Below are 20,237 nucleotides of genomic sequence, written 5' to 3'. Positions count from 1 at the left end.
TGTGTGTGTGTGTGTGTGTGTGTGTGTGTGTGTGCAAAATGCCAATCTACCCAAATGGAACTGAAGCTCTAAACACTGTTAGAGCTCCAACTACAGAAAGAGATGAATGATCCAACAAAGAGAGGAGAACAGACTGCAGATGATAACTGTAGATGAATCATATTTACTAGACTGGAGGTTAACAACTCAAGGCAGGCAGAGCTGCAAAGTGCACCAGGTTGAGCCAGACGACCTGTCTGTGGAGGTGTGAGGGGGAGGGAGAGGAGGGGGGAGGAAGAGCAGAGAGACTGGAGAGAGAGAGAGACACACACGCTGGGCTGAGAGTGACAGGGCGAGGACGGGAGAGAGGAGGGAAACACAGAGGGGGGAACATGTCTCACAGCAGACAGACAGACGGGGGACAAAGGGGATGAAGGGAGAACGGGTAAACAGAGCGAGCTGCATGATGAGAAGAAGAAGAAGAGAAAAGAGAGCAGAGGAGGAGGAGAGTCAGCGGCGTACCTTGTTACAGATGAGTCCTGTAGCGCTCGAGTCGGAGGCAGACATGCTTGTGCTGCCGGGGCTCTCTCTCTCTCCCCCCATCGCACAGAGAGGGAGGAACCCTCCGCCCCTCCGCCCGTGGTTAGAGGAGGAAGAGAGAGAGGGAAAGAGAGAGAGGGAAGGAGGGAGGGAGGGGGGGAGGGAGGGAGGGAGGGGGGGAGGGAGGGAGGCCTAAGTGCTCTACAGCTGACGTTGCCACGCTGCTTCAACAGCCATTTCCTATACAAAATTGATGCCCTGACTGCAGCAGCGGTGTGAACACGCCCTCATACTGGTACAGATCCTCTCCTCCTCTCCTCTCCTCCTCTCCTCTCCTCTCCTCCTCTGCTCTCCTCCTCTCCTCTCCTCTCCACCCATCAGTTTTTCCATACTTCCTTAAAATGCCACTTCCCGGCCTGACAGATGTTTCAGAGGTGATGTAAAGACCCAATTCCAGTGGATGGTTGCCGGGGTGTTTACTCACTCACTGCAGAGCATAATTCCTCACAGGGCACAGATAGAGATGCTATAAATAAGGCAGAACAAAGAGTGAGCTGTTACGTAAGCCAGGGCTAAGTAGTTATAACAATCACTAAGAAAGTACAGAGCTGAGAGACAAACACATCTGCAATTTACATTTCTCCGCCAATTAGCCGAGCGCGGTACAAAGTGTGTGTGCACGGGGCTGAGATCAGAGGAGCGGAGGAGGAGGAAGGACCCGAGCGGGGAGATGGACAGGACAGGAGCGAGGAGGAGAGGAGAACGGGAGGACTGTGAGGACTGTGCCCGCCCTGCACCATCCTCCTGACAGGAAGGTGATGCATGAGTGTACAGAAACAGAAACGCAGCGGTGAGTCAGCAAGCAGCCATCTCCAGTCCATCAGACGTCTTAATGAGCCAGAGGAGACTTCCACCACAGTCCACAATCCAGGGCTGTGCGTGTGTGCGTGTGTGTGTGTATGTGTGTGTGTGTATGTGTGCCACTCGCCCCCAGGCACCCAGGACCCTACATTGCATTGGCCTCCATTATTCTGCCAGCCTGGACCCTCAACCCTTCATTCAACTCCTGCCTGCTCACCAAGCATAAGAGCTCCAGCACAGCTTTTAGCAGAACATGACTCCAGGGCGGGATCTCTGTATGGCGCACACACACACACACACACACACACACACACACACACACACCAACACACACACACACACACACACACACACACACAGACACACTTCTAGTTAGAGCAGCTGCCCTCTGGGTGACTATTTTCATCATTAGTGCAAGGAAGAGCCATTGAGTTATTCTGCCTCTCTAAACAGTGGGAGAGAGAGAGATACAAAGATGGAGGAGGAAACAGGAAAGAGAGTGGCGCACACACACACACACACACACACACAGAGACAGAGAGAGAGAGAGAGAGAGAGAGAGAGAGAGAGAGTAGATACATGCAGAAATAATTGTACATTGCAAAACTATAGGAGGCGAGCAAGAGAAATCAAAACTTATGACTTTCATAAGCATGAATCATCTTCTGTTTCCTCTGCCTCAGCGATGATGACAGGTAATACTTTTTAAATTCAATTGAAGTGAGGGAGGGGGGAGGGAGGGAGGGGGTGAGGGAGTGAGGGAAGGGAGGGAACGGAGGCGGAGGAAAGAGAGAAAGTGACGGAGGGAAAAAGTCGTCATCAAACTGCAAAAAGGTTCCAAACTGGTCGATTGTCTTCTTGTGTTGTCGGTGTTCCTTTGCTGCCATTTAAACACACAACTACTCCTCTCTCCTCCTCTCTCCTCCTCACTCCTCCTCACTCCCCTTCCCCCCCGTTACAGTCTGAGCTTGAGATCACAGAGAGGACAGGGCCGATTGTCAGAGTCGGCTGATTTCTGACAGATTCCTTCGAGGCGATTCCCTCTGAATGTAAACTAAGTGCAGATCCGGAGAGCAGGGTCTCTATTCAGCCTCTCTTTCTTTCATCACTGTACCAAGCTACTGTAACTCAATACTCTATCAGGATCCTCCCTTAATGGCCTCATACTACTGAGTACTGGGAAGTGCAGCGTCACACAATAGTTTCAATCTACAAGCAACAAAATAAAGACATTTAGGGGAAAACAGGAGGAGAAAAAACTACAAAAGCACCAAATAAAGCAAAATAGCAGAGAGGATTCTTGTATGACATCGATCTCACAACAGAAGGATGAGATTACATCATCCTCTGTCCCTCTTGGTAATATGATGCAGATGTATTTTGTAAATTTCGCGTTATTCCTCAAAGTTCACCAAACGCTTCACAAACACAAAGAGAAGCGGTTTGCTAAAGGGCACTCAAGTGAAGACACGCCCCCTATCTGGGTCCAGTCTGACCCGAGGTGGATCCACCAGAACCGGGGCCAGGTCTCCTGACAGTGCAGCCAAAGCAGGGACGGAGCGGATCAATAACAGAGCCGCTCAGATTGATGCTGCGTCCCGTCCTGAGCAGCTCTAACGTTACCTCAGGACACTTTCCCCCCTGAATGGAATGAGCCCTGTAAATAAGCAGCTCCAGCTCCATCACACACACACACACACATCAGCACTACGCCTCAACCTGCACACACACACACACACAGGGGAGAGAGTGACGTTTACATCACACTGCCATACCGATGCAGCTGTGGCAGTGTGACGACAGCAGGGTGCAAGCAGGAGTCCCCACCCTTCATCCTTCATCCCCCCCGGGGTTTCCCTCCCCATCCTGACTTCACCAAACTCCTGCTTCCAAGTGCGGAAAAGCTGGCGCTGATACACACACAGCTGAGTGTGTGTACAGTGTGTGTGTGCGCCCACAGTGCAGCACAGGATGGCACGGCGCTGCACCCTTCAGTGGACAGGATGTGCTGCTTGTGAGGAGGAGCTGCTGCCCTGGTTGAGGCTCTGAGGCTCTGGGGCTCTCAGGCCTAATTGGTGGAGCGATGGTGACGGCTGAGTTGAGCCAACGCAGGAAATGTCAGACATCAATATGTAATGCTGCCCTACATGTGTACATCACATCTAATGTTTATATGTACAGTCTCTCACATTCAGGGAGCACACAGGCTTGGTTTGATCAGTGTGTGTGTGTGTGTGTGTGTGCGTGTGTGTAAGACCTGAGAGACAGAAATATGAACACACACACTTCAGTGTTTCTCAACAGGAACTCGCTGAGAAGCTGCAACTGGAAATCTTTGGCCTCCTCAACACTGCTGCTTCATCAAATTTAATCAAAGCATTGCACGATGATGCGCTAACACACACACACACACACACACACTCTTGCACAAACACACAAAGCACTCGGCTCCTCACGGGACAGGCTTTTAGTGCTCTGTCTCATGCAGTATTTAATTGACCCCACACAGGAAGCCTGGCGGTCCCAAATGCACTGCACACACACACACACACACACACACACACACACACACACACACACACACACACACCCATCCCCACCCCCCCTCCGGCCCCCTCCCTCCCACCAACAGAGAAAGCATGAACGCCTGCAAGTATGTGTGTGTGTGTGTGTGTGTGTGTGCCCACCGCCTCCCCATCACCGCTGCTCTGTCACACACACACACACACACACACTGCACTAAATGACATTTTTGGGCGACGGCGCCGCACACAGAGCTGCACACAGAGCTGCACACAGAGCTGCACACAGAGTCGTCAGCGGTGAGGCGTGAGGAGTTTGGACGTTCATCAAATTCCTTTTCAAAACATCCAACAACCTCAGAGACTGGATTCCCCTGCTCTGCTCTCTCTCTCAGTGGCAGAGACGTTAATCCACTCAGGCTCTCAAACTTTCACTCAAAAATTGGTGAGCTGAAGGATCTTCCTCCCCACGTCCTCCCGTCCTCCCGTCCTCCCGTCCTCCCGTCCTCCCGTCCTCCCGTCCTCCCGTCCTCCCGTCTGCTCTGAACTCCACCAGCATTCACAGATCCACAGATCCATAGCAGCATTGATATTGTAGCGATTAGCAGCAGAAAGACAGAGAGGAAGCAGAGGAGAGCAAAGAGACGGCGGTGTACTTACTCAGTTGGAGGTGGAGAACACACTCCCTCTCTCTCCCTCTCTCTCTCCCTGCTAGTCAGTCATGGTGTGTTCTCTCTCTTGGGTAACACTGAAGTGTACTGTAGCGTGCTTATATCCTTCTCTCCTTCTCCTTACCCCCCCCTCCTCTCTCTCTCTCTCTCCAGTACACAACCCTCTGCTACGTCACTGAGGCTCTCTCTCTCTCTCTTGCTCGCTCTCTCCGCTCTGCATCTCATCCTCCACACCCTCTCCTCCTCTCCTCCTCCTCCTCCTCCTCTCTTCCCTTCATCCCTACCTCGCCTGTCCACGGGGACCCGGTATCGCAACTGCATTTCAAGTCTGTTCAGGACTGCATGGAGATGGAATATCACAGCTAACAGAACCACACGATGATGACGTCGTCCTGGACGGTGTTACAGCAACAGCCGGAGTCATAACAGCTTGTGTTCGGTTGCAGCTACAGCTGGAATTCACAGGGTAACACACCAGACAACAACAATATAGATGTATCACAACAAAATGAATCTAGGGAGGATTCACAACATCCGAATAAATCTGGATGTACATTAAATATAAGCTGATTAAATCTATATTCTATATGATCTATATCTGTATTCAGTGTGTTGTTTTCTGCCTGGACATAAGCCAGAGGAACACAGGTGAAACCATCTAAATGTCAAATAAAAACAATGTCACACTGTCTGCAGAGGTTCTCAATCTGTGGAGCGTGGACCCTGGGGGACATTCTTGTTTTGTTCCCAGAGAGAATCAAACCGATTTCAAATCTACAGACCTTCTGTAACTGAAATGTCTTTTATTTTGATTTGTTTATCCAGAATTCAACGTCAGCATCTTCCCATGCGTGTGTGAGCTTCTGTGCCTGTGCTGTGTGAGAGTTGGTGGCTTGTTGGTGAGGCGGTGCTGATCTACGCTGAGATGAAAGGAGCCAGATTACACAACACGCTCATTTCCTCGCCCCTCTGCAAATAAAATCATCCTTTTCTGTACAAAACTCAGGGAATGAGAACACTGGATAATGCAGAACCCTCCGCCTCTGTGACTATTACATCACACTCTGTCATCGCTATGAGCCGCAGCTTCATTTGCATGTCGTCAACACTCAACCTACAACAGCTCGTCCTCAAACACGACACACCGCAGAGGTTTGTGTGTGACGAGGGTCAACTAACTTCACGAATCAAAGCAAAGGGAAGAACACTAACTGGCTAATAGAGATCAAAACACACTCCTCTACAGTCACAGAGAGGTTTGCAGTCCTATCACACTCTGTAAATCCTCACACGTCAACAAAGGTAGAGGAGAGGGACGTGTTGTTGTGGTGAGGGGACACGGGAGGGAGACATGTTTGTTGTCTCTGTTTGACAGGGATCCCCAGTGCGGCCCCAGGATGTGACGGCCTGACAGCTGTGTGTGTAAGTGTGTGTGTGTTATGGATATGAGGATGTGCACGGGTGTGTGTGTGTGTGTGTGTGTGAAGTTTTTAAGACTTCAGACTCAGGTATTAGCTTTAGCATACAGGATGATCAATGTGACATGAGACGGCGATGCGGCGGGAAACGGTTCCAGCTAAGATTCATAATTCATAGAGAGGAAAACACTGAGGAGCAGGTGTGAATAAAACATGACGAGGAAGAGGAGAAACAAAGAGAGATGACAGAGGGAGAAATGTGGAGGGAGGGGAGGAGGAGGAAAAGAGGGAGAGCAGGGAGATTAAGGAGAGAGAGAGAGAGAGAGAGAGAGAGAGAGAGAGAGAGAGACGGACGCACCAACGGATGCAGGCAGAGAGAGAGAGAGAGAGAGAGAGAGAGAGAGAGAGATGCAGCCAGGCATTGAGTGCAGATGTCTGTCAGTCTGTCCCGTCTGTCTGCTCCTGGTGCATTATGGATGAGGGCTATTTTAAGGCACAGGGGTGAAGCTGTGTTTTGATTTTTGAGTGGTGGTGGACGACACCTGGCTGCTGTCAAGACCCCCTGCTGGGCTTCTACACTAGTTTGATGGTCTGACACCTGCGGGCATACAGCCTGTGTGGTCTGGCCTGTGTGTGTGTGTGTGTGTGTGTGTGTGTGTGTGTGTGTGTGTGTGCAGAGCAACACGGCAGCAAGAACCAGAGGGAGGCCCAGAGAGTGTGAGGGTGTCACCCAGCAGCAGCACACACACACACACACACACACACACACACACACACACACACACACACACACACACACACACACACACACACACACACACACACACACACACACACAACACACACACACACACACACACACACACACACACACACACACACACACACACACACACACGCACAGGTGGTTCACTCTGCATACTGATGCTGCACACACACATGGAGTCTTGTGCTGGATCGGAGTCTCAGCAGGACTCCAGACTTTTTTTGTCCTTATTGTCTTCTAAATGTTCTTTTAATGCATCTTATCTTGTGTAAAGCACTTTGGATTGTCTCTGTGTTTGAACTGCGCTGTAGAAATAAAAGTGCCATCCTGCAGCTGGGAGAAGGTTTGTTTACTACAGTCCAACTACAGTACTAACAACTGCAATTAAAAGAATTGATTATAATAAATAATACGTGTTATCAGTTCATCTCACAAATCCTGAAGGGTTTCTGGTTTGTTGGTTTGCTTTGTTGTAGAAATCTGCTCCATATTCAGAAAGATCAAGAAGATGAAAACAATCAAAGTGCATTAATCCCAAACTTGCTTCAGAGCTCAATGATGCTTTAAAAAAACAACAACAACCCTGAAATAACTAAGACGTCTTTTCCAAAGGTTTGACAGCTAATGAGAGCTGACAGCCATCAGCGCTGACAGACCTCAGCCAGCCAACACAAGCTTTTCATTTCCTGCCTCCCCCTTTTTCCCAAAAAAAGATGTTTGACTCGCACTGCCAAACCGCTGCTTCCACAAAACGCCTCAAAGGGTTTTAGTGCTCCGGCACGCGGGATGAATGTGCTGCAGCTGCACCATCTCAGGCCCGTTCAGAGACGTTGATTGGGCCCCCTGCAATTTGCCCCACCAGAACACACAGTGAAGCAGATGATGCAATCATCTCTCTGCTCAGGAGGGCTTTTCCCCCCCAATCAGGAATGGCAGCGTAAATTTAAAATAATGTCCTGGGACGTTTCCGGCACCTTTAAAAGCAAAACCCTCTGCATGAGGAGCAACGTGGTGGAGATGCAGATGGATGCTGAGATGGAGCCCTGGATCATGGATTGGCTCAGCAGTATGGGACAGTGTGTGTGTGTGTGTGTGTGTGTGTGTGTGTGTGTGTGTGTGTGTGTGTGTGTGTGTGTGTGAACCTCCTGCAGTGTGTCCCTGAGACGGGTTAGGGACGTCTATGTCTCTGATCATCTAGACCTGTAAGCCTCTAATCAAAGAGTCACACACCTGCTGAAAGTAAGCAGATCATCACCGTTTACACTCACAGCCTCTATACTCCAGAATAACAGCCTCAGCAACGAGCAACGAGCCTCAGCAACAAGCAACGAGCCTCAGCAACAAGCAACGAGCCTGAAACCAAATGGAACAAAAACAACTCTTTTGAAGATTAAAACTGAAGAAAGGAGATGAATCCAGCAGATAGTGTTACATATTTATTGCATCACTGAATTAAACTAAGACTCACTTCCCCATAACTCTATAATCTTCACTTTGTTGTGTGAATAAGTGCAGTTTTAGTCTGTGTATGTCTCCATCAGGCTCATGAACACTCTCACAGGTAGATTCTGTTACAGTTCTGGGTCAAACTAACAGTAAGTTTAATATCAAACACTGTGTTGGGTTTCACACTGAGGCAATTTCCTCTCAAAGTTGAACTCAAACTTTTCTCATCTGCTTCCCACGCGTTGATGATGTAGGAGGTGATGACGATAAATGACATCATCTGGATTACAGTGATTCTAATGAGGCGCATTCCACATGTAAACATCAACAAACACAATTCCTCCTTCTTCTTGCCCCCGCAGCTAAGACCGATGGAAGGAAATCAATAGACGGATCGATCGAACCATAGATGAGACATGTGGTTCCATCTGTTGCTCGGGCTGATCAATGACTTTATAGTCTCCAAACGTTTATCATGAGCGATCAACTGCATGGCTTCACCGCCGCCGGGCTCATTAATCAATCAAGTCAATCCTGTTGGTGGACTCGCAGTGTCCACACATGTCTCTCTCTCTCCCTGTCTGTCTCTCTGTCTGTCTGAAACGAGACATTCCCGGTGATGTCATCTCGTCTAAATGAAAGATCAAGACCCCACCGAGGACCTCGTGTGTCCCTCCGCTGCTTGTTTATGTCTGAAGGGAATCAAACGCGACATCACATCCCCGGCTTGGTTTCACACCCGCCGGCTGCCAAAACCTCGCAAGCAGACAAAAGAGAACAGACGCTGATGAAAGAGACCAACCTCGTTAAGGAGAAAGACGCTGGAATTGGTCAGGGACATCCGCAGTGACCGGGAATCTCGGTCACCTCCGCCTAACTTCAGAGGGGGGAGAAGCCACAGCAGCTGTCACCGGCAGCAGAGCACCGAGCCTCGGCCCAACATGTGCAGCAGGCGGCGGCGGCGGCTCGGGATGCGGAGCCACCGGCAGCATCTGACTGCTGTGTGTGTGTGTGTGTGTGTGTGTGTGTGTGTGTGTGTGTGTGTGTGTGTGTGTGTGTGTGATCTCCGCTTTCTGGATGCATGACATGATCAATGGCTGTCCGCAAACAGAGCCATATGCACGGACACACGGATGGATAGATTACAGCTTTCTTCATCAATAATGCAACACCTGCACTTTTCCCACAGCCTCGCTCCCCCTGGGCTCCTTCTTCCTCCTTCCTCCTCCTCCTTCTTCTTCTGGGATCTCTGCTCCTGAATTGGAATGTTCTGTAATGCCTGTGACCTCTCATCACACACACACACACACACACACACACACACACACACACACACACACAAAGATGTCTTATTCATATAAACCTGTCCTTAAGTGTGTTTCTTTGTGTCTCTGGTTGCTAAGCATCTTCCCCAGCTGTTTGTGTTTGAATGAGGCACCCAACAAACCCCAAACAAGCCCAAAAGTCAATTAAACAGCACGAGGAGCATTAGAGATCAATTTCTGTATTTTTCCACAGGTGCACAGCTGCTTTTCCAACAATTAGTCTATTGATTTGAATTGATTTCCTCTGTTGGGATCTGCTCTGCTTCCTGAGCTTCTCGTGTTTCTGGAGGCTCGGGCTCTTCGTCTCTGTTGTGGGTCAGAGAAACCTTCAAGCTGCAGCCACAGGCCTCTACAAACACAGTTGGGGTTTGTTCTCCTTTTTGATTTTCTCCTTAAGCTTTTTGACTTCTCCATCTTCTCAAGGTCACAACTCAAACTCTCCAAGGCCTTCATCCTGGTTTATTGCCATGCATCATTACATTGCATTACGATCATTTGGCTGACGCTTTTATCCAAAGCGACTTACATTACATTTACCACCCTTCGCAGAGGGGGGAGCAATTGAGGGTTCGGTGCCTTGCTCAGGGGCACCTCGGCAGGGGCGCGAACCGGCAACCCTCAGGTTCCCAAGCGGAAGCTCTACCCACTGAGCCACTGCCTCCCAGCCACTGCCTCCCAGTCTCATCATCATCACTCCTTTGTGTCTGTAGTCTAACTTCTCCTTCTGCTAAGTGAAACACAGACCTCCATTTGTTCCAAAGCTTTGGTCAGATCAACTGGAATCCTGCTGAATTCTGCCAGCCGCTCAGCTTCAGCTCCATGTTATTCTGATCACAAAGCTTCAACTCCAGAGCCTTGATCCTGGCCTACATCTAAGTCACAGTGTCTCTCAGCTGGTCTCCGTCGGCCTGTAACACTATGTTTGGCAGCCTGTTGGCGTGACGACCTGCCCCTCTCTCGCTCTCTTCCATTCTCTGCTTTGTCTGCCTGCTGACTGTGCAGGCAGATGGTCTCCACCTCGTCCCCGGTCTTGACCCGTGACTCCATCTGACACGCGGTTAAAGCTGGCTGAACAACATGATTGTTCTCAGCAGGCACCTGCACGTCACAAAGTCTGACTGTCTGCTCTTTTTATAACTCTTGTGAGCTCTTCAAAGCGAGTGTGACCACTTAAACCAATCAGGTAGAGGTTTAGATCTGATGACATCCTACATGTCAGAGTACTGGGGTTGTATTTATAGCAGAGTATTGGTGTGATGCATCCCTGTCATTGCTGCAGCTTGCTGGTGACAGAGACCTGATGCCCCTGCTGTGTGGAGCTGGAGGCCTGGATGGTGTGAGGGTCGGTCTTCTCCTTTTTCACTGATCCAGCACTTTGGCCCTGCTGCATCCTGTAACACCGCTCAGTTGTACCGGAGCAATCGATGCCAATGTCAAAGAGAAGACAGGGAAAGTCACAGTGTATGAGAGTGCACACACACACACACACACACACACACACACACACAGGGCCGCAGTGTGAACAAGCCTGTAAAGTTAAAACACCCTTTGTGCTTCTGTCCTCGTTCATAAATGACAGTATGTTGTTCTAGCGGGGAACAAAAGGAAAATAAGTTGCTGCCATGAATCAAACTGTAACAAACAGAATTGAAAAGAGTCCAGAGTAATGTCAAATACAAGATACATCAAACCTCCGCACCTACAGCCTCACCCATGCCTCCCAGCTATCAACACACACACCAAGGATGGAACAATGACTTCAATATTATTAGGTACTGAGCTCAATTTTCAGCCGGTTGTTCTTTACTTGAATATTTTCATTGTGTTGTAATTTAAAGAGAAGTATTGTCAAATCCTGGATTATGAGCATTTCTACTTTAACAGAGATCTTTTTCCCATTGTGGTTCCACTTCCACAGCAGCAGCAGAGTCTCTGGCTGAGGCTGTGCGAGAAGGTTAGAGGAACAATAGCGCCGACTGTTGGCCAAACAGCCTAACTACAACTTCAATTCTTCTAATCTCTGAACGAACAATGTGATCCTTTTAAAATCTATCCATCTATATATCTAGGACTTCAATTGTCTGAATGTACACTCAGCCTGATATATACTGTAAATATGAGTTTAAAGTGTGTGTGTTATTGATTTAAAGGATACATTAGTGTGGCCTTACTGGTTTACAGCTCAGGCTTTGCTGGATGATGATGTTTGATGGGCTGCTTACCGGCTGGTTGAATCTATATACTGTTTACTTTTAAACAGGCATTAAGTTCATCTTGATAGCAGCTGGTCATGTTTGGGGGGTTAAGCATACTTTGACCGCTGGGTGGCGCTATAACGCCTGGTGCTGTAATGTGACACATTTGTTTCTATTTAGGGCCGCATTATGAGTTTAGGTGGAAGTTATTAGGGGAAATGGAACAACAACCGTTGATATTTGCAGCAAATGTTGGACACGACCTCTAGAGGGACTCCTGCGTTCACAAATGGGAATGCAGCTTAGTGTGTATGCGTGTGTGTGTGTGTATGTGTGCGTGTGTGTGCGTGTGACAAGGAGAGGGATTCGGGGAGGTCGAGGCGGTGGGAATGTACTGTAGCTCCGGCTGGGAAGAGCGAAGGTTGTCCGGTCAGATGCCCCCGTTCCTCCCCCCTCCGCCCCCTCACAGTCGGACCTCTCGACGCGGACTCCCGTGCGACTCGTCCCGGCTGCTGCGTGCGAAACACAGCGACAAACTGGAGCTCCACCGCAGTGATCCGGCGTCAGTCCCGTCTCCCATGGTGAGTACCCAGCCTCTGTCAGCCTCTCTCTCCCGGGGCTCGATCGGCCAACTGCTCCGGCACCAGTGTGAATGTGTAGCGGTCGGAGGATCTGTGAATGCCAGAGGCGGACTTGTTCTCCAGTGTTTCCAGTGATGATTGCTGCGGATTTCCAGCAGCTCCCAACTGTTCTGCAGGACTGAACGCGATTCATGACACTTTCCTAACGTGACAGTCGGCGGTGAGAAGCCAATCAGCTGTCTGGCAGTTTGGACAGTCATAGCGGCCGTTTCTTCTCCGTTTGGAGTGAGAACAGAATCCAGTGCGAGGGACAGGGAGAGAGAGAGAGGGAGAGAGAGAGAGTGAGGCCCCGTGTGCAGCCCGCTCAGCCCCGGTAATCACGGTACATGTGTCCGGCAGCTTCCTCCTCTCCAGGCTGGATCTCACATCCATGATTTGTCAGGAGACGCACCGCCGAGATTGATGCCTCATCGCCTCCTGCAACGGAATGTTTACTGCTGATAAGTTAGTGGAGGCGGTGTGTGTCGGCTGGGACTTTCTCCTGGAGCCTACACACACATATACACACACACTCACACACTCCCGGACCCCCGCTTTTAGTGCAGTAGTAGCCGCGGTCTGGCTCCATGTGTGGAGATGTTCCATAGGTTTGCCCGAGCAGAGCCGCTGACTTCGCCCGGAGGCTACTTTGGGGCGTCCGGTTACGTAATCCAGCTTGCAGCCAAACACACCGGGCCTACACGTGTAACCGCGAGCATGTTTGTTTGTTTGTTTGTCCTTAATTAGGCCCGTTAATTAGCAGAGATTACAAGGACGTACAGGTCAGTGTAATGATGATAATAATAATAATAATAATACTAAGATCAACGGAATGCAAGGATTTAAACGTGATTAGTTTAGAAATCAACACCAAACAAAACACAAGGATGCATTAAATGTGTCACCGTGCCATAGGCTGCTCAGGTTTGTGTGTGTGTGTGCTGGATGGCTGCTGGCGTGTGCAGTTTGTGTTACATAAGAGCCGCATGCTGCCTGACCTGTCGTAAATGTAGCAAAGGTGAGAGAGACCTGAGATGTTATTATTATTATAGCAGGAAAGCTCCGGTGTGGGATTAACTCCAACAACCTCCCAACACAAACCACGTGCTGCAGACAGACACACAAATAAGGTCAGGGGTTGAACTGACGTCATTGTTATGTGATTGTCCTAGTGGGTCGTATTTGTAATATGTTGATTCTAGATTAGTTAGAGAAGCAGTCGTATTTATTTATGTCTTCGGCAGATGTGAGGTTTTCATCTTCGTGTCCTCGTCTCCTTCCCTAAGGGAGTTCCTTCACCGACGTCCGTCCTATCTGGCCCATCAGTTGTTGAGCAATTTTTATTAAAAGACGTTGCTCTTAATTATAACCATTGCCATGCGTGTAGCTCATGTGCGGAGGGCCTTCCTGCTGTTTGTCTCAGAGCAGCCTGGCAGAGATTTGCTTATTAAGTTTAGAGGTTAGCGGCAGTGTCCTTGACATGTGCTGCCAGAAGCCAGCTTTAGTGAGTCATCAAAGCTAATGGGGGAAGCATGGACAATTTAATCTGGACTGGAGAGCTCTTGATCTCTGATGGTGCCCACTCAGTAGGTCTTTGTTGTCAAATAGAGCACACCCAACCCTGTCCACTCAAGGAGTCACGGGCATATTGCAGCCACGGAGCGAAGCGGAGCGACGACGACCGGAGAACACCAGTTGGAGTTCACAAGTTCAAAATCCAACAATCGCACACAGTTTGTTGCAACAGGTCCGTGTTCCACTTCGCGGTTTGGTGACAAAATCATCAGTGGCACCTGCAGCATGAGGCAATGATTTGGAGAAGATCTCGCTGTCACACTCCAGTGTTTTGCAAACAAAACAGCCAATCATTACCATGGAAATGCTGTCAGAGGCTGGTGGGGGAAAGGGACGAGCTATTTACTGCCATTACTCCTGCTCTCTGTCTCTGTCTCTGTTTGCTTGTTAAACACAGATTACATACAACACATACACACACACACACACACAGGGCCACAAACATACAGACACTTTTTTTTTTGTAAAGCCCATCACGTCATCAACAAATCCAATACAATGACATGATGTTTATCACTGATTTACATGAGGCGTTCTCCCCTCACGCTCTGTTGGCTCAGTCCTCATTTGTGTTGTGTCTTTGTGTTGTGTCTATCAGGAAAGCTGATGGCCTGTAGAGGCAGAAGGTGGTGCACCGGGCCCAGCATTGTTATAAAGGAGGATGGCTCACATGCAGACACACCTCTGATGCCCCTGGCCAGTCTGAGCTCATGTTGTGTGCTCACTGGGATGAACTAGTGGCCCGGCCTACAAGCGCAGTGTTCCTACACGTAACAAAGCCCACACAGGTGAGTGGACCCCTGTAGTTTACATGCAGTATGTTCACGTTCCAGTTGTATGTTTGTGTTCAGTACTTGAATGTGTGTGTGTTCTCTCCCCTGTGTGTGGATCAGGATGTCATGGGCCAGGGGCCTCTTCGTAGACAGAGTGGACGAGAGAAAGACGGCGTGGGGAGAACGCAATGGCAAGAAGAGGAAGAACACCTCATCACTGTGCAATCCGCGCTACATGAGTTGCCTGCGGGACCCTGAGGACCTGGAGCCCCCTACTGTGGCCCCGCAGCATTACCACTGCAGAGGGGCCACCGGTGGGGGCAGCTTCGGCTTGCGGTGCGGCTGGCAGGAGGACCATTATGGGAAAAGGATGGGAGGCGGCGGGGACCTGGGCCTGAAGGCTGTGGACCTGGGCTTTGAAGACGGCGAGCTGAAGGGTAGGAAAGGGGAGGAATCAGGAGAGTTGGCGGAGGGCGGCCGTAAAAGGATGACGGCTGCAGACTGCTGGACGCGGGTGGTTTGGGTTTTCCAATCCAAGAAGTTTCAGTCGGCCAAGTTGGAGCGTTTGTATCAGCGCTACTTCTTCAGGCTCAACCAGAGCTCCCTGACCATGCTGATGGGGGTGCTGGTGGTGGTGTGCGGCGTCATGCTGGCCTTCCACTGCATCCACGTGCCCCTGGACGTGGACGTGGCCTACACCTCAGTGCTCTCCGTGGCCATGGCTCTGTTCCTGGCCATGATGGTGGTGTGCAACCGCAACGGCTTCCACCAGGACTACATGTGGATCGTCAGCTACCTGGTGATCGCCGTGCTGATTGTGGTGCAGGTGTTCGGGGTGCTGAGGGTCAACCCCCGCAGCGCCTCGGAAGGAATCTGGTGGACCGTCTTCTTCATCTACATCATCTACACGCTGCTGCCGGTCCGGATGAGAGCGGCGGTGCTGAGCGGAGCCGTGCTGTCCACCATACACCTCGTCACCGCCTGGGAGCTTAACAAGGACGACAAGTTCATAATGAAACAGGTAAGAGAGAGAGAGAGAGAAGAGGCATGAGTCTCTGTTTGTAATGTAACATGAACTGGGTCTGATATGTGAGGAAACAGGAAAGAAGCCTAATCTGTGTTGAGATATCTCGGCGGGTTAACAGACAAAGACGTAAACGAGAACCAAAACAGAACCGCCTTGGCAGAACGCGCAACCGGCTAAACAATGGAAGACGATACTCCGCTTGTTTCCAGGAGTTTGCGTTGTATTTCTAAGGGGAGCGGACTCACATTTGCTCCACCGGTTTGTTGTGGTTTCAGGTACTGAGTCAATACATTCACACAATGTCAACTGGCCTCCAAACACAATCCAAAGATCCGTCACGGTTTACAAAATCCCTCCTGTATGTGTGTGTGTAGGATCCCAATAAGGAACATCCTGTGAAAGCCGAGGGGGAACATTTATTTTGATGAAGAAATGGCCCCGATTTCTCCATCCCGTGCTTATCAGGGCTCGGTATCGCCACCATGCAGCGGAGAACAATTACAGTATTCATGACTGGAAATGTCCTACTTTCTCTTAGCATCAATATAGGACAAACATTGTTCAGAGTCTTCAGCCAGCGTTCCGTGTCAAAGGTGCCGTACTAAAAGTAGATGGTTGTGTAAAAGCTGGCCCGCGTTCAAATGAGCTTTTTAATGAGTATGTTTGGTGATGTAGGGCAGCTTTTGGCAACTCTGTTGGGATTTGCAGAAGGTCATCTGGGTTGAATGAGCGTGCTGAGCAGTGTGGTGGAGGAATATCATGATAATGCTGCACGGTGCCATTCCGGCTGCAATTTCCTAAAACAAGGAGGCTATTGTAGTCAAATGAAACAGGGCGGGTCGGCATGCTCAGATTGTGTAATGAATTTGATGGAAAACAAGACGATTACTTCTTTATTATGGAGGATGTGGAATAAATCTGAGCAGAATTAGACAAACGGCTTCTACTCCCAGCATGTGGGCAAGATTTCCTCATTATTGTTGTGTGTTTATACCGTGTGTGTGTGTGTGTGTGTGTGTGTGTTTGTGTGCTGGTGCGTGTTCCCGAACCGTTACAATGCACATTTTGTACAGTTCAGTGTGAATGAGAGGCACAGTGCATTCAGAAGGAAGACATGAATGTGCTTATAGATACAAACAGCTAAGTCATGGAAGAGAAGTCGTCAGATGAACTGGATCAGTTTTTCAGCTGGATGATGATTCAATCAGGATTAACTAATTGCTGATATTTGACGCCGTTCACGTGACGATTTGGTTCGATTTTCATCTAATTATTGTTCAGTTATATTTTCAAACATCAGTCAAGCTTCCTTTTAACCAGTAGAACCCAATTTCTCTGCTCTTTTTCCAATTTCAGTGTAGATTCTAACATTCTGAGGCTTTGTCATCATTCACTGAAGCTCTCTCAGACCTCCACCTTCCAAATTCAGATCCCATGCAGGTTCAGACCCTAACAGCGGTATCACGGCCGTTATTACGCAACCAGATGAGTGTGGCGTCACTCTGAATGAGACAATATTGACACGGCGCTGCTGGTCGAGTGAGCTTGTGTGCCCGTGCCCTCGACGGCGACCGGGTGACTGCAGATTGCACATTGCTCTAATTCCTGCACCGTGTCCAGGCCCGGGGTTGGTTGCAGTGTTATGGTGTCTGCATCTCTGCTACCGCGGCGTTTCAACCCTCAGTGTGCCCGGCGATGGGACACTGGTCACTAACACGGCTGCTTCCACTCTCTTAGACTCGTGGTCTCACTCTTAGTGGAGTTTGGAGACTTCACAACGCAACACCACAAACCTTTGTTATCTATAAATCACTGTCACAGTATTGGCCACAAAAAATGGCAATCCAATCTGTTACCTAAACCATATTGTCCCACTTTCTCTGCGTCTTCCAGGGGACAAATGGCTCAGGCGTTCTTTCTTTTCCAAGGAACTCTGTTATCTGCGAACAGGCACCTCTCAGTCCAACTCCAAGTTACTGATAGTTTTATGAATACAGAAGGACCCCATTCAATCTGTCACACCCTCTTTATCACACACGCAAGCTCACACACACACACACACACACACACTCTGTGGCTCCTGGCGTCACATGGCCAGACTCCCTGATCTGGGAAAAGTTGCTCTCTTCATCTGGGACCTCCTCATCCTCCAGCTCTCTCTTGTTTTCCCTTTATTTAGTATTTTCCCTGTGGAGATGTTCATGCAGGATCAGAGCTGAGAAGACGTGAGAGTGATGACGGCCAGCACAAAGGGGGTCTTTGTAGGGGACCTCCGCTGTGGAGCAGGAGGGGTCAGGGTGGTGGAGGTTACGGCGGTGACAAGGGGACGATCATGGATGGAGATTGTGAAATCATGCTTGGCTGACGCACCCGGCACTAAAAGGCCTGCCAGTCTGTTCTCTCTCTCTCTCTCTCTCTCTCTCCCTCTCCCTCTCTCTCTCCTTTTCTCTGAGTCATAATTCCATTCTCACAAAAGCCCCCTCACATACAAGTGGCCTTTTATTTCACAACAGGCTGAGATTGAGCTCACACAGCTCACGGTGATTGTTTCCATAGATCTCCATTTTTCCTGGGCTCTGCTGGGCTCAGGAGAAGAGCCTCCAGATGAAGATAAACCCGCTGTGGGGACGAAGCTTGTAAACGCCGCCGCCGCTGTTCCCTGTAAGAGCCCCGTCTGTCCCGTCAGCAGCACCTCGTTTGTAAAGGAGCTGCCTGCTACTTGGAGGAGGAGGAAGGATTTTTTTTGTCTAAGACGGAAGTAACATATCAGCCTCACAAAGTCAGCCGGCGACTTTCACACGACTCCTTGTGGCCCGGCGGGGCTGAGAGGACGTTTTGCTTTGGACCGCCGTCGCCTTAAACGCGTTCCGTCCTTCACAGAGTCAATCAATCAATATGAAAAACTGTGATGTTCTTAAAAACGTAGCGTAGCGTTTATTTGCATGACCTGCAAATAAAAGCTGAATGTATTTGACACGTGCGGCACACAGAGGCGTTCTTAGACTCAAAGTGTCTTCTTGTTCCCTGAGTTATTCACAGTGTCAAAGCGTTTGGAGAAGCGGTGAGTCACTTCACCGTCACTTCCAGCTGCCAGGCTCATTCAATTTTCAGTGAATGCTTTCCAGCTCGAGAGATTTTGGGTGCCCCTCTTTTTTTTATTTTTTTTTATATAAAGCAAGAACAGCAAACCACCGTGAATCCAGGCTGAGGCTATTTAATCAGGCGAAAAGTGAACATCGATTGAAGAAACGATTGCCTGAACTTGCTCTGGTCTCCAGCTGATGTTGTCCCCGGGGGTCGGAAGGCGAGGCGATGCCATTCAACCTGTCTCCCCTGAGCATTTGCCTTTAAATATATCTCACCAAAATGTAAATCCCCATATGGCAAGGAGTTACACACGTGTCAGAAATATGAGATCATATTAAATAAACCCTAATACACTTCAGTAAAGTCCCAAAGGTCCTATGCCATTGGTCTACTTTTGTCCGTTCACCTGAGTTATGATTTCCCCTCATGGCGCCGAGCACTCAGACTGTGGCTGGAAGGCAGACACACAAAACGCACACGCGCACCCACACACACACACACGCACACAACATGGTCCAAACAAGATTAATTTGGCTCTCAAAGTGCTTCCCTGAGAGAGACCACCTGTCCCCGGTGTTATTCTTTTATTATGTCTCTCTTGCGGGTGGAGACGAGGCTGCGACTAACTTTAATGTGACTGACACTGCCTTTATACTATATGTAATTCCATAACTTAAGTCGGAGCAGCTGTGCGAGGACAGGCCTGTGTGTCTAAAGGGGGATTACGTGACTTACCGTACCATTGTTTAGTTCTAGGAATGTGTAACCGTGTCGGCGTGTAGCATGTCATACACGGATTAACAAGAACCTAAACAGAAGTGGACTTTTGTCTGTGCGGCAGATATATTTGGATTTAAATCCTACATGGAGTCGTCCTAAAGAGGAGGTCTGGACAGGTAAAGAGGAGCGTGAAGTGTGTGTGCGCCCCGCTGGTCCGGAGCTTTCGTTGTTGTGTGCTGAGGCGGCGGCGGCGGCGGCGGCGGCGGCGGCGGCGGCGGCAGAGGAAAAACCTGTTCCTTTGGCAGATTGTTGTGGGGTCAACGGATGTGGGACTGGTGGAAACATACTGATCCCTCTGCCTCACACTGCTGAAAAAGATACCAATCAATGAATCGTCACAGGCATGACCGAGGCGTGCATAATGTATTGAGGCCAGAACGCTGGGCTCACATAAGGAAAAGCGCCTCACAAACAGCCATATAGACCACGATGACCTTTGTGTAATTATTTATGCTGCTTGGGAAGTGTGTGTCTCCTCCTCACATGTACTGTAGGCAAACACACACACGCCGCTCACTCACACTCTACCAAAACATGTCGAGGATGTTGTTTGCTTTATGTGTCTTCCGTGTGTTTCTGTATCCGTGTTTGCAGAGGCTCAGTGTACATGCACGCATACACACAGTCTAAGAGAAGCAGTGTGCGTGTGTCC

General features: G+C 49.5%; 2 protein-coding genes across 2 annotated transcripts in view; one reads left to right on the top strand and one right to left on the bottom strand.

The window, feature by feature from the left end:
* cacnb3b (calcium channel, voltage-dependent, beta 3b) overlaps positions 1-10,918 on the bottom strand; it is a 20,295-nt gene extending 9,377 nt beyond the window's left edge. The window contains exon 1 of the mRNA XM_076171835.1: positions 10,826-10,918. Coding sequence (XP_076027950.1) covers positions 10,826-10,918 — 93 coding nt within the window. The remainder of the gene's footprint in view (positions 1-10,825) is intronic.
* Positions 10,919-12,067: 1,149 nt separating this feature from the next.
* adcy6b (adenylate cyclase 6b) overlaps positions 12,068-20,237 on the top strand; it is a 28,159-nt gene continuing 19,989 nt past the window's right edge. Inside the window, exons 1-3 of the mRNA XM_076171836.1 lie at positions 12,068-12,304; positions 14,517-14,706; positions 14,812-15,712. Of these exons, the coding sequence (XP_076027951.1) occupies positions 14,813-15,712 (900 nt within the window). The 5' untranslated portion in view covers positions 12,068-12,304; positions 14,517-14,706; position 14,812. The remainder of the gene's footprint in view (positions 12,305-14,516; positions 14,707-14,811; positions 15,713-20,237) is intronic.

This window comes from Genypterus blacodes, unplaced genomic scaffold (genome assembly GCF_046128005.1).
Source record: "Genypterus blacodes isolate CSIRO-AG114 ecotype Tasmania unplaced genomic scaffold, CSIRO-AGI_Gbla_v1 ptg000274l_1, whole genome shotgun sequence".
NCBI classification, from domain to species: Eukaryota; Metazoa; Chordata; class Actinopteri; order Ophidiiformes; family Ophidiidae; genus Genypterus; species Genypterus blacodes.
Note: the sequence above shows the minus strand (reverse complement) of the source record. Positions and strands in the feature narration are given on the sequence as shown.